The sequence below is a fragment of the Penaeus chinensis genome, chromosome 27 (genome assembly GCF_019202785.1).
Source record: "Penaeus chinensis breed Huanghai No. 1 chromosome 27, ASM1920278v2, whole genome shotgun sequence".
Classification (NCBI taxonomy): domain Eukaryota; kingdom Metazoa; phylum Arthropoda; class Malacostraca; order Decapoda; family Penaeidae; genus Penaeus; species Penaeus chinensis.
Genome location: NC_061845.1, coordinates 16,555,064 through 16,570,063, shown reverse-complemented (window position 1 = coordinate 16,570,063; position 15,000 = coordinate 16,555,064). Strand labels below are relative to the sequence as shown.

Sequence of the window (15,000 nt, the reverse complement as noted above, 5' to 3'; positions counted from 1 at the left end):
ATTCTGCCAACTCAAGCATAAACAACAAAGACCCTACAAACGCCAATAGCATTGGTTCTGCAAACACTCTTGGAAGAGCAAACAGTAACACCAGTGCTTCTAATGACCAGAACAATAACAATGGTTTGCCTACTAGTCGCTCTGCCACTGGCATCCCAGTCAAGAGCAACAGTCGTGGCAGCCTCAGCACACGCAGCAGCTTCAGTGGGAATAGTATTAGCGGAACAAAGCCAGGGGAGTTGCTCCAACCTAAAACATACAGGCGTAGCAAATCCAAAGAACTGACTCCTGCCATTGAAGCTGCTGGGGAGAAACTCAGCCAACTCAATTCGGGGACTTTGAAGAGGATATCACCATTTGAGGCATACAGGCGCACTAAGTCTCGTGAACTGCCACTGGAAACTGTGAACCGTGACACCAGAATAAAATCTCCTCCACCAGCAGGACCAGAACGAGCAAAATCTCCTTTCGAGAGGGCAAGGTCATCCATTGAAAAGAAGTTCGAGCGGGCTAAATCGCCAATAGCAGAACGGGCTGCTAACCGTAAAAGTGATTTTCCTGCCGGTAAAGCCCCAGTGTCTCCAATAATGAATCGATCATCAAATATCGTAAAGGATGAAGACCGTCTAGCAGAAACTACAAAAATACCAGAGCTAGAAAATGTTCAGGTCTCAGAGAGAAATAAAGAAATAGAACGGGAAAAGACAAAGGAAAGCGAGAAGGAGACAGACAAAGAGAAACCAAAGGATAACAAAGTCAAGAAGACATCATCATGTGATCCTGAGAAACCTAAATCTATGTATAAATTGCTTGCTTCACGTTTCAATCGTTCAGGATCCAATGTCCCAGACTCAAGTGTGCGCTCAACTACAGACAAACGTTCAGAGGAAGAAGACGTGAGTGAGAAAGAGGACAGGTTCCATCTGAAGAGACCTTCACGTTTCCTCAAGCACAAGACAGAAAAGAGCTCATCCAAGTCTAGCGTGTGTGATGAAGATGGTTCAGAACGCCTTGAGAGGAAGCCATCCAAAAAGCTTACAGATGCTCTTAACAAGTTCCTAGGACGCAAAGAATCCAAGGGAGAAGAACCGCGTGCTGCCGCAAACACATTACAACACCCAAATGTTTTAGTTACAGGCACTGAGGAAGAGTTTCCTAAAAAGCCTCCACGAGTAAAGCCTAAGAAATTCTCGAAGAGTCATGAAAACCTGTGTCTGTCAAGTGTAGCAGAAGGAGGTGAGATAGTAACAGATCCACAGCAAGCTGACAAAATGCAGGCTGCTGCTCCACAAGTTGCTGCAGCCACTTCTCAGCCTGGTTTTACTCTTGAGTCTGTCACAAAGAGTATTTGTGACCACCTTTCTCAACTAGAGAGTGATATTACTTCGCGCATTGGGAACATGGGAGTGCAGGAGCAAGGTACTATAGTACGGCCCACAGGAACACCCTGTCGTCTTCCTACAGCTTCTTCTGTACCATCTCTTACCACCTACGGACTCTCGCCAGCACTGGCCAGTCGCCGCAGTGCAAGACCTACCAACTTAGACTTAGCTGCAGCAGGTATTGACAATCATAAGGCCGCACAAGCATCACAAGCGCATACAGTCACAACTGCCAGCAAGGACAGCAACCACATTCCCATAAGTGAGAGTGAAGGAGTTAAGTATGCACAAATTAAAAGACTTGGAAGTGGCACAGGTGAAGTGGCCCCCTCAGAGGATGGGAGTCAAACCCCCACAGAGTCAGGCGAGTCTACAACGTCTGGCCCTGATGACCAACGGGGTGTCAGTGAGAATGATGATGAGAGCGTAATGGACAGGATCACCAGGAAGAGTTACTATTCACGTTTCCAAGAGATTAAGAAGAAGCCAAAACTGAGACGAGCCAACACCAAGGAAGACATGGACCAGCAGCTGGCAGCAGCAAAGGCTAGACTCATGAAGGAGGACCAGGAGCGTGCAATAAGAGATACCCTCAGTCCCCACAAGTATACGTCCCCCCTTGGTTCCCCTAGAGCCAATGTTACATCACCCCCCTCATGGGAGAACCCTCGCCGTCACTCTCGCAAGTCTTTACCACCAGAAGATCTAAGTCAGACCTATTCAGGTGGACGCCGGGGTGCTTCTCTGCAGCCAGATGACCTGCCTGGCATCCGTCGTTTGACCTCTGTCCAACCACCAGACGTGGCCATGGGAGTCAAGCGTCGTCTGCCCTCCATGCCTCCTGATGAGCGCGTCCGTTCCTTCCGTGCCCCATCTACACCTAGGGAGTCTCTCTCAGGTCGTCGTGTAAAATCAATCCCACCAGAAGACAAAATGTATGGCCAACGTGCACCATCAACTCAACCTGAGGACATCAGAAGACCATCTGCCAAGAGCCCTGAGGTAAAGGCTGATGATAGTAATGCCATGCCTGATGTTGTAGCTGCTGCTGCAGCTGCAGGAGCACTAGCAGGAGAAGTGGCAGCTGTTGCAGCTTCAGACGGAACAAAGGAGAGAGGTAAGTCCAAATCTAGAGAGCCGTCTGTAAGTCGTTTGAAGAGTCCTGATCCCACGGAGTCCTGGAGTAGTGCCAAGGATGAGACTCGCACTCAGGCCCGTGAGGAACTATCTCGTCGTCTCACTCACCTAACACGCATCTCTGGCACAAGTGGGATAGCAGCAGCTAAAAGAAATGTTGGTCTGGCAGGAGGCAATGCAAGTGATGGAGCTGGCATTCGGCCATACCGACGCACCAACACTACGGGACTTCTGGGAGAGCCTACTTCTACTACCCAACCAGGAACCAGTACCAGCACTGGCAAGACCCTTACGGAGAGACCTGCGTATCGCCGCACAAACACCATGGACCTCCCACCTGCAGATGCAAGAGCACGGCCTGGGAGTGAATACAGGAGGATGCTTCAGGACCCTGCTCGTCGCTACTCTGCCGCCAGGTGGGTTCCTTGAGCCTCTCCTGCCCTGCTGTCAGGTCCTTCAATTTGCAGTCTGGCAGCAGCATCTCCTCCCACTCATCTCCTGTAGCAGCAACACTAGCAGTAGCGCAACTACCAACACCTTAAGTAGTTGTACTATCCATGTCAATAGTAGAAGTAGCAGTCTAAATCAACCTTAATGAGTGGCAGTAGGATGTTCCCATCAGCGTTAGATACTCCCACAGATGTCCTGCAAGTGATGGCACCCCTGCCAGGTGGCCTCCTCCCGTCCTCCAGCGGTGAGTAGTCATGAGAGCAGAGACACTAAGATCACTTACCAATCTCTCATTTCATGCTTGTTCCTTATCCTGCCAGAGCACATGTGTTGTTGTCTTTTGTCAAATTGTTCTTTATCTTATACATGTGCCCTTATGCATTGCAAATCCTGAAGGTTTAATGTACAACTGCATCCAGATATGAGTCCCTGGCAATATTATTTATTTTGTGTTACATACATAACAGTGACAGCTAAGGGGGAATACAAACAATATGCTTTGGAAATATTCCTATTCCCTGTAAGCAAAATTCAAGGGAAAATAACACAGCAACTGTTGCATGAAGCTTACATACTGCATATACTATGGGGTGTATTGTGTAAGATTGCTCCCTTTGTAATTATATTCCCATTAACATATTTTTACATGGCAAACTTCATTTTAGCATTATTATACTATTGCTGCACTACTACACCTATTTTCAAGCTTTATAAATAGACTATATAATTAGTTATTTCAGTAATACAATTGAAACTATGATACCCATATAACTGACTTCAGTTTTACAAACCAAAATATTTACCAGATATACTAACCTATTGTTGCAATTTCTTGAGCAGAAATAAATGAAATATGGTTTGTATGAAATGATAATACATTGTACAATATTTGTCTTGATTGTCATGATGTTAATATAGTCTATGGTTGAAAAAGAATATCACAAATGAAGTCATTCACAATATCTTCTAGGAAGATATATCACTCAAGCCTCATACCATTGATAACCATTTTACAAGAATTCTCTTCATGATGCAGAAGACTTGTGACAATTCCTTCAAACTGGTGACATTTCCTTGTTTTGACTCTGGACGAATCACCTGCACACCACTCGTTGTTTTTTTTATCATCACCACCTATTTTATGTTTACAACCACACAATGACCAGGACCCAAGTTGTGATACCAACTGTCTGACATTAATTGTTTCCTCCATCTTGGCGTTGTGGTCAGCATGGCCCGGGTTGGGCTTACTGGATTGGTCTTCCTACAAGAGTGAGATACTGCCAGTGTTTGCATGCTGTCCTACTAAAAGATGATTTTCTATTTTTTCTTTCTTTTCATTCTCTATTTTACCTTGGGTACTTTTCTCTTTTTGTACTATAATTTTAGGCTTTGCTGCAATTAGGCTAATTTATGATCTTTCCATGTCTGATTTCATAGGAATTCTCTGTCTAAACCTGAAATGGAATTGCTTAGAATTTTATTTATTCAAGATCCAAATGTTCTCATAGTGTTCCCTCGAAGTTTATACATTAGTTACAGGTGTTCAGACTCTTAAGAATTTTAAGGAAAGTTAACCAAAAAATATAAACAGTTATATTCACTTTAGGTAATTTTATTTTAAAGAAATATGTCAGTGTAATGGGCATTAATGCTTATTAATGTACTTAAACACTTATAAATTAACTTTTTTTTGTAATTATATCTTCACTAATATGCTGTTATCATATAAAACAACAGTGACTTCACTAATTGGCATAACAAACTAGCCAGTTTTTGTAAGACTCAGATTACTGTTGACAATTAACCATAACATTAACTAATTGAAGGCTTCTTGTATACTGAAAAAGTAATTCAGCCTTCTTTTGCAAACCAATCATCAGGACACTCGTGGAAGATGAGGCTCTCAACACTACCCCAACCCGTACCACCTCTCGTCTAACTTCGCCGACACCCCAGAGTTCAACCTCCTCCAGCTACAGAAACTACTCCACCTTGGATTCTCCGAGATACTCCAGTGCATCCTCCTCCATCACGCCATTGTCACGCAGAACGTCTTTCTATCGATATTAAAATACTGTATGGGTTTCTTCAACCAAGTATCATATCTTGTACATTGAAATTATTTTGAAATTTCTCTTTTTGAGAAAATGAGGGATACAGATTTTGTTTTTAAAAATTAATAAAAGTGAGAAACTGTCATCTAAAACTTTTACTCTGGTATACTTACTGTATTCTTCCCAGTATTTCACTGCAAGCCTAATTTTACATATTAATATAACCTAAGCAAGTTCTGTCAATCAACTTTTACCATAAATGATCCCATTTTTCTATGGAATGCCATTGTCTGAAGATAAATAAAAAGGAGAAAAAGCATTTTAAACACAAGAAGGTACAACTTACTTTGAAACACTAATTATGAGATTTCTGTCACACTATCAACATCCTATTTATTAATCAATTGTTTTTTGTTTCAATTATATTATCGTCAGATATCCATTTTCAGATGTCTGTTTTTATAATGCTTGTTTTTTTTTCAAATATAGTAGTATAATTTATTGCTTTGTATATGTATTTATTTAAGTTTTAACTATTTATTTTGTAGAGAGGAAAGTTTGAATTGGTGCTAATTTCTTGGGTGTTTATATGAATGTCTCTTGTGTGATAACCCACACTTACATTGCTGTATATAATGCAGTTAGCCAGAACACCATTTCTACTATAATCAGCATAATCAAAAGCTGAAAATTTATTGCAACAGAATCAGTCACTTCCAGTGTTACCAAGATAAATCCTAAATACATATATTCTACCTGCAGTCACACCCTCTGAAACAAGGAGGCCTCTCTGGAGCTCTTGTGAGTCCAATCGAGGAGCTCCCCGTCATATTGTGGAAAACTGTCAGGTTGCCTTCATTCACTTTTGAAAACAGCATACAAGATTGTTAACCATTTATTGACCCTTAACAGACCATAAATATTTAAAAACTGTTTCTCCATTATCACTTTCAAAGAAAAAAAAAATAGATTAGGAAATAAAGAACTGCATTTGTTAAGTTTCAAAGCACTATATCCTGACAGTATCTACATCCCGCTTTATCAAAAGCACATATACCTCCTGATGTTGTTCCACGGGAGCAACCATCAGGAGAAGCTCTTACCCTCCTAAATCTAATCTGATGTGTGCATTGGCCAAGTCTATCCCACAACAATCATACACAGATAAGCACACTATCACATCACTCAGGGTACTTGTGGTGTTCTGGATCTCCCTTGCAGTGCTTCCAGTACTCAGGATTATCATGATCATTGCTCACAGGTGTTATACAAATATGTAAGTATTCTGAAGGTATGCCTACATCAATAACAATATATGCTTGTACAAGCAAGGTTACTTGTCTCAGCTGATGGTTCAAATTTGTTATTCAAGTTAAATACATTTTTAAGTAAGTCAACTGTTTCATTTTTTTTAAATTCACTCTTGTCAGATGCAAGTTTGATAAAATTAGGTCTTCAAAAGATCATAATAATTTGCCAATACAATAACATGAATGTGAATATCTTATGTATGCAATCCTACAGAATTATGTAATAAATTGTGCAACTGCTCTACTTTACAAAATTTCATCAACTCCATTTTGGATAAATTCATAATTATAAAATTCGAATTTAATCTGTGGATTGGATTCTAATGTCTTGTAGTAGTGATGATGAACTGTATAGCACAACCATATCACATTTTTGCATTTTACAACATTAATGTCTGTATTTATTTATAGTAAGCCAATGAAGTGTATATAAGAAGCTTTTCATATCTTGTAAGAACAGGAATAAACATCCATCTTGTATATCTATGTAAATATTTTTTGTAGAATAATGGATATCTTAACAGATAATACTGTAATAAAATATATTGTGAAAGTTCTCAGGTTGATAGTGTGACCTCAATAGCACCGATAAAACAGATCATAATGACAATGCATAAAGACTATTATTTCTCAACTAGGACACAACTACAACTGACCCTACTTATGTGAATTTTCAAGAAAACTCTGCCTACTTTTGTAGCATACCATTTTAACCGAAACATGGATACTGTATCTACTACAAATGTGGTTTCAAAACCTTTATATGGCAGTGCATTTGTTCAGTTCCTGTGGTGATGCAATACAGACGCTAATATGTATTGTGTCTTTGGTAACCCATTATTTGGAGGCACTTATTTTCTGGCACCCTATGACAGTTTTCCATCTGTATTGTGCCTTATGATAATTGTAAATATTTGTGGTATAACCCTTTTTTTTAATATTTGTATTTCTAAGATGAAGTGATTGTTAATTACTCTTATTGTGTCAGTTCACTTATTTGTATCTATGAATGAATATTTTTCATGCTACTGTGATTTTAGACTGTATTTTAGTTTTTCTATTTGTATCACAGATGACTAAGGTAGTTTCTAGCATTTTGATTAAATTGATTTGTCTAAATAGCTGCTTCTTTCACACCCTATCAAGATTATGAAGTTCAGGTAACCAGACCTAATGAACAATTGCAATAAGGCAGTTGCAGAGAAATATTTTTACTGTACTATATAATACGGATATTTTTTCTTTATTTATACTGCTAACATCATTATTATTTCAACTGCTATGTATGTGTTCATGGGTGTGTGTGTATATATATAGACTGTTAGACATTTACATTATACAATTGATCTGCAAGCACAAAAGCACATGGGTCAACACTTGAGTCCTTTACCCTGGTGTGTAATATATACAGGCAGGGGCTGTAACATTTACCCAGGTTGTTGATATTCTTGTTTAACCAAGTGTGTTTATTTAAGATTATATATTGTTTAGGATCTCTCCTGGACAGGCTCCTTCTGTGTTTCTTAAGTAAACAGTAAAAAATAAATAATAAGCTCATCCTTGTTTTATTTGGTGATCCAAGCCAACATATACAGGTGATGTCATATTCAGATCTCATCATTTGTATTCTGCTCCAAACTTGTTATCTATATTTTAAATTTCTATTATTAAGTATAAAAAAGGAAAATTAATAAATCCACTGGTTTATTAAGGTTCATTTTGAGGAATTCAAGTACTTTGATACAAAGAATGATTTTAACAGCACACATAATATTCATGCTACAACATAAGATCAAATATACCAAATAAGTATAGCTTCACCTGTAAAAATAAACATCAGAATTGGGCTGTAGTGAAAATCCAAGAAAAAATATTGTACATATAACACTTATTCAATAGGTGATTCTGTGCTTTTGAAGTGGTCGTCATCAACAGTCGAGTAGATATGGCCTTCAATGCTCAGGAATTCAAGGGATTTGCTGGAACAAGATGAAAATTATCATTGTAGATTTATTACACATCTCTCAAACATGCAAACCAATGAACTCAAATTTGAAGGAAGGAAAAAAAAAAAAAAGGCAATATCAAAACTATCCTACACATTTTACTTAATATAGTAACTTATTTTCTACTGATGAATTTAAAATATATTCATAAATCATAATTAAAATCACAAAAACAATCCTAATCCAAGTAATAATAATACTCATATTAACAATAACTACAACAATGATTGATGATGCTTAATGATGCTAGCATTAATAACAACAACAATAATAATAATAATAATAATAATAATAATAATAATAATAATAATAGTAATGATGATGAAAACCTCAAAGAAATTATCCAATAAAAAAACGAAAAATACTCACTCAACTTGCGGTGGCCCAGCTTTGCCCTTCAGAGAGCTGTAAAGGACATCTCTCCCAACACCCTGTTTGTTTTTACACATGCTGATTGTCTGATAGACCAGATGGTCGACGCCCTCCAGTCCATGCATATTGCCCATGCCTCCGCTCCCTGCCCCGCCCATCCCTCCCATGCCCCCATCCAGGCCAGTGGCACCCACGAGAGAGTTGGACATCATGCCTGAGGGTCCGGACATGCTTTTCATTCCACCGGTGTTTTGCTGTTGAGAAGAAGGGAGAAATGGGTCATCATCCCAGGTATTAATTAGAAGGAAGAAAAAAGAAAAGAAAAAAAAAAGAAAAAAAGAGTTATATATTAATGGATTATTTCATAAGTCTTATGCATCAAAACAAAAGGTTCAATAACATAATTGTAGTATATTACTACAACCACTAATTAAAACATAATAAATAAAAAACTCCGGAATAACAAATTTTGTGTGTGTGTGTGTGTGTGTGTGTGTGTGTGTGTGTGTGTGTGTGTGTGTGTGTGTGTGTGTGTGTGTGTGTGTGTGTGTGTGTGTGTGTGTGCATATATATATATATATATATATATATATATATATATATATATATATATATATACATATACCATATATACATATACATATATATACATATACATATACATATATATATACATATACATATATATATATATACATATACATACATATACATATATATATACATATACATATATATATACATATACATATACATACATATACATATATATACATATACATATATATACATATATATACATATACATATATATACATATACATATATATACATATATATACATATATATACATATACATATATATACATATATATACATATACATATATATACACATATATATACATATACATATATATACATATATATACATATATACACATATATATATATACATATATATATATATATATACATATATATACATATACATATATACACACATACATATACATACATATATATATACACATATGCATATATACATGCATATATATACATATACATATACATATACATATACATATACATGTATATATATATACATATACATATACATGTATATATATATACATATACATATACATATACATGTATATATATATATATATATATATATATATATATATATATATACATATATATATATATATATATATATATCTACATATATATACATATATATACATATATATACATATACATATATATATACATATACATATATATACACATATCCATATACATACATACATATATATACACATATCTATATACATACATACATACATACATACATATATATATATATATATATATATATTCATTCCTTTTTAGTGATTCAATGAATCAATGACCAGAGCATAAGATTTAATACAAAATCAACTGCTTACCAGAGTTTCAATATGCTGAAGTTTGAGCTGTGTATGAATGACTTCCAGAATATGTGTGGTTATGAAGTTGAGGTCGGTGATGGGCACAATACGGAACACCATGAGGTTGCGTTTACCCTGGTGTGACCTGACTGACCCAGCAATTCGGCAATATGTCATTTCCATCAAAGGACCTTTGGAGCCGTCATCTCCACCTTCCTGTAAAGGAGAGAGAAAAGATAACACAGAATTACTGATAGATAACTGAGAAAGATAGAGAGAAAGATAGAAAGAAAGAAAGAAAAAACTGTCCCAATGAATATTTAAAGTCTAACATTGTGATTGAGAAAAAGAAAAGGTATCTAAGTCATCAATGGAATAATATATGCTTTCTGAGTTACTGACTAAAGAAATGTAAATGAAGTAAAAGATGAAGACCTATTACAGTGAGAGAAACAGATAGACAGACAAACAGAAATTATATGATACATCAACTACACTACATACTATACATAAATATCAAGACATACTTATGGGCATAGAAACAACCAACTCTTACCTGATCAGCGTCAATCCATTGCACAGCATCAATGAGACTTGTTGTGTCATCAATGGTGTATGTTATCTTGGTACTTGTTACATCTACTGCACGGATCAGACCAACTACCATAATCATGTGTACCTGTTGAGATATACCTAGGTAAATATCTAGAAAGGAATAGATTCTATGTCAACAACAATTGATTTTAATTAATTATATGTAGTATGTATTTTAATTAATTATATGTAGTATGTATTTTAATTAATTATATGTAGTATGTATCAAGTTCCAATCCCAAAGATAGTGATCACTTAATTGTATTCAATACACATCAAGTTCTGATTACAGAGATTAAAAAAGAAAATGATATATAAAACTAATAATAAAAAGGTGGACTTCTGTAAATACAGTTACTTGTAAGAAAAAACAATGACTGTCCCAATGAACTTACATCCATTCCTGCAATCTGCAATGTGTCATTTGTTGAGTCAATAATGCTCTTTACAGTCACGGGGACCAAGTTCTGCGACCGCCTTGCCTGAAAGAGAATCATTCAATCAGAACATAATGAAACAAAGTTACTACTATAGCACTAAATAAAACCAAATTAAACATTTACAATAAAACACTAAATAAGACAAATCAAACGTATTAGGCAATATACAAATAAAATAACATAACAAAATAGTAAATATAAATGAGAGAAAAGATACCAAGATTTATAACACCACATTTGCGCGTAAAAATCCTTACCTTCTTCTCTCCCTGGCCTGGAGTTTCCATCTGCGACTGGGAGTTCATGAACCCCCCCTCGGCAGCCCCCCCGTACCCGCCATCGAAGCCATCTGGTGGAAGGAAATGCCAATTACAACCGAGGAAAATCCATGAAGAAACCAAGAGCACGAGGGCAACCAGGCCAATGCGTCCACTGCCTCCGACACGTCTGAGCAAAGGGGTGAAAATGCCAAAAAAGGCCGAATGAAACAGCGGACGAGGAACAGAACAGGGGTTTCATCCATCTAAGGAATAAATGGAAGGTCAGAGAGGTTAGGATTGGATGCTGGGTTCGCATGACAGCCTGGTTTTGGGCCTCCGTCTGCGGATGAGTGATCGCTCTCACTAGCAACGATGGGAAATGCAACAATGGGTGGCGTGTTTATTGTAAATAAGTCAATTTTTTCTTCCCCTTTTCAAATGACATTTTGTGCCACTTTTATACCAACTTAAATTAGGTTTACGACAGACAGACAGACAGAGAGAATACTTCAATAAACTTTTGATTCACAAAAGACACTAGCTTCCGTACCATCAAGTCACTCCACTTCTGCCCTGTAAGCCGCACCGACAGAATCCCACGACGGGTCACCATGAAACCCGCTCTGACCCGACCCTCTGCCGAGAGGGCCCCAGAGCCAGAGCCGCAGCCTTGTGCCCCGTCCCTGGGCAGGAGCCCCCACGCCGGCCTTGCCTGGCTCCTCCCCCCACTGACCCCCCCTGGCCCTGCTCCTCCACCCTTGCCTCTCTCCTGGGCACGAAAGAGAGGAGGCCCGTACTTTGGCTCGACGCCCGACCACTCTGGTGGGGCCTCCCTTGGGGTTCCCGTCCAATTGAAATATTTCCTCCGAGTAATGGCCATACTGGCAATTTGCATACAATTAGCCCCCTTGATCATCAATAACGCTGGTGTCAGGTAAATGGACCAAGTTCACAAATAAAATAAAAACCAGTAAATTAATATATATATATAGACAAATACAGATAAATAAATAAGAAAATGAAAAAAAAAAATAATAAGATGAAACCAGTTCCCAGAAGAGGCTGTTCTTGTTCTCTGCCAAAGGGAGGCCGACGAAAATGATGACGATAATAAATTAAGCCCTCCACACGCCACCCCGCAGGGCACGAACTCCGCCGCCAGCACGAAGGAGACATCCGCCAGAACACGAAAACTCAGGAGATAAAGATCAGCAACCCTTGGCTCGCCTCCTCCCATCCCCCAAAACATCGCCTTTTTCTCTCCTTCCTTCCTTCCAAACCCATCAAACCCTTCCACGAAAATGACTCCTGGACCTTCCCCCATCACCCAAGCCACTCACCGCCGCCGCTGTTCCACATTTCGAGGCCAAACGAGAGGAAAATCCGCAAAAGAGACGAGGCGAGGCAGTGGACGTCGTCGAGGCGGAGGTTTTGGCGGGAAACGACTTGTTTTTCTCTCTGTAGCGGAAAAGCGCTCGGTTGGAACCCTTTTTTTTTTTCTTTGTATATATTCCTTTTTTTCTATATTCCTTTTATGTGTGTAGGTTTCATTGGGAGGTCTAGTTTTTTTAGGGGAGGCTGTCGTCGTTCTTTTTGTTGCTATTATTACTGTTTTTATGACTGTTGGTGGTGTTAAGTGCGTAATTTTTTTTTTATCTGGATTTTGGATACTGGGTGATTTGAGAGTCTTCTGGGTTGTATGTAATTGTGGTTAATATCTATTTAGTCATATACCATTGTGGATGTTCTTAAGGGTTTGGATATGTTCTTGTCTTGTGTGAACATGTTCTTTCTCGTAGCAAGAAAAGCGGTTCCGCCGAGCAATATGGCGGGACTTTTGAAGTTGTTGGAAGCGCCTTTACTTTTGTTTGCATTTTATGCATGTTTCTATATTTTTTGTATGCTGACATCTACAACACATATGCACAAATACAAGCACGTACACACACACACACACATACACACACACACAGACACACACACACACACACATACACACACACACACACACATACACACACACAGACACACACACACACACACACACACATATGTATATATATATATATGTATGTATATGTATATGTATATATATGGATATTATATGTATATATAAATATATATGTGTGTATGCATACGTACATACATACATACGTACTTACGTACGTGCATATATATATACACACATGTGTGTGTGTGTGTGTATATCATCATCATAAGGTGGCATACGCAGTGCTGCCAGATTTGGGGAATTTTCCCTAGTTTTGGGGAAATCATGATGTTGATGGGGAAATGGGGAATTCATGCCTATTTTTGGGGAATTTTCATATGCGACTTCGGATTTACTAGAAAAAATGGGGATTTTTCATTGTGGAGCAGCATTTTCTCTTAGTTTGGTAATTCTTCAACACATCAATATAAATAATATGATACATAATAACTTTAACGGATGTATCTATGGAAATATAATAATTTCAAGATGAAGAGGTAGCCACTAGTAGGAAACAGACAAGTGATAACGGAGTGGAAGTGAGTGGACGCGTCCAGTTCGCGTCCGCCGCCCGCGAGACAGCTCCCTTACTGTGACTGTGTCACTCACTGCCACCCGTGACCCACGCCACGGGCCACACGAGTCACGACACACCACACCAACTTCAACTCCTTACAGTGGTATGTTTATTTCTTTCTGATAGTCTGATATTTGCGATAGAGTTAGGATATATATTGTGCTATGGATTAGAAGAGAGAGTACTAACGAAATGTGTCGTAAATCAGTGTTATTTGGAAGAAATATTCCTTGTGACAAATTATTCACTTACGAAGAGCTCCGGTATAATCAGCCTAAAGTTTTCATATTAAAAGTGTGTTCAGCATAAATATAATTGGATCTTCAGTTAACTATGCCAGTATCCTATTGTCCATACTACAAGTTGAAAGAAATTGGTATTTTTTTTAGCTATAACTCAAATAATACTCAATTAAAACCAAACTTTTTGAAATGGGGAAATTTTGTCCAAAATGGGGAATTTTGGCACTCGGATTTGGGGAAATGTGAGTCATTGCATCTGGCAGCACTGGGCATACGCATGGCTGCGCTTTGCCGCGCCCAACCTTTGCCTCCACCTCCTGGGGTCCCTCTGAGCAAGCCTCCATGCAGCATTCCCCCCCCCCCCCCCCCCCAGCACATCTTGGCAGTTCTGGTCGACTTGCTTCAGCCAAGAGTTCCGTGGCCTTCCCCTTGGTCTTCTCCAGCCTGGGTCAACCCTCTCGGAGATGACCCTATGAGCCGGATCTTCCTCAGGAAAGCGAGCCACATGTCCATATAGCTGAAATTGGCGCTCTCGTATCAGACTGGTAATAGGTCTTGAATAAGTCACATGGAGTATCCTCTGATTGGACACATGGTCCCTCCAGGTAGACCCCATGATTCTGCGAAGACACTTAGTACCAAAGGAGTCACTGCACAGTGTCCAGGTCTCACACCTATAGAGTAAGGCCGGGATCACAAGAGCCTGATCTTAGTTCTCCTAGTCAAATACCGACAGCGCCAAATACT

The 15,000-nt window shown here is 38.4% G+C and overlaps 2 protein-coding genes across 20 annotated transcripts in view; one reads left to right on the top strand and one right to left on the bottom strand.

Moving 5' to 3' along the window:
- Window positions 1-7,893, top strand: part of LOC125039799 (serine/arginine repetitive matrix protein 2-like) — a 117,455-nt gene extending 109,562 nt beyond the window's left edge. For 16 of the 19 annotated variants that reach the window (XM_047634081.1, XM_047634086.1, XM_047634084.1 and 13 more), the window contains 4 exons: window positions 1-2,935; window positions 3,160-3,213; window positions 4,200-4,241; window positions 4,853-7,893. The exon at window positions 1-2,935 is cut by the window's left edge and continues 1,479 nt beyond it. In XM_047634081.1, coding sequence (XP_047490037.1) covers window positions 1-2,935; window positions 3,160-3,213; window positions 4,200-4,241; window positions 4,853-5,042 — 3,221 coding nt within the window. In that variant the 3' untranslated portion in view covers window positions 5,043-7,893. The remainder of the gene's footprint in view (window positions 2,936-3,159; window positions 3,214-4,199; window positions 4,242-4,852) is intronic. The other 3 variants (XM_047634078.1, XM_047634077.1, XM_047634089.1) reach the window with 3 other exon arrangements.
- Window positions 7,894-8,036: 143 nt separating this feature from the next.
- On the bottom strand, window positions 8,037-12,933 carry LOC125039801 (replication protein A 32 kDa subunit-like). Its single transcript, XM_047634096.1, has 7 exons — window positions 12,785-12,933; window positions 11,442-11,533; window positions 11,140-11,226; window positions 10,707-10,829; window positions 10,169-10,366; window positions 8,712-8,968; window positions 8,037-8,315 (listed from the first exon to the last, which is right to left on the bottom strand). Exons 1-7 carry the CDS (start codon window positions 12,801-12,803, stop codon window positions 8,225-8,227), a joined length of 867 nt encoding a protein of 288 aa, XP_047490052.1. The 5' UTR covers window positions 12,804-12,933; the 3' UTR covers window positions 8,037-8,224.
- Window positions 12,934-15,000: the final 2,067 nt, after the last annotated feature.

Excerpts from the sequence above, each read along its gene's own strand:
- LOC125039801 (XM_047634096.1), bottom strand. Across the intron at positions 8,969-10,168 it reads TTCAGCATATTGAAACTCTG|CAAAACACCGGTGGAATGAA; the intron begins GTAAGCAGTTGA and ends TCTTCTCAACAG. Across the intron at positions 8,316-8,711 it reads GCTGGGCCACCGCAAGTTGA|CAAATCCCTTGAATTCCTGA; the intron begins GTGAGTATTTTT and ends ATCTTGTTCCAG.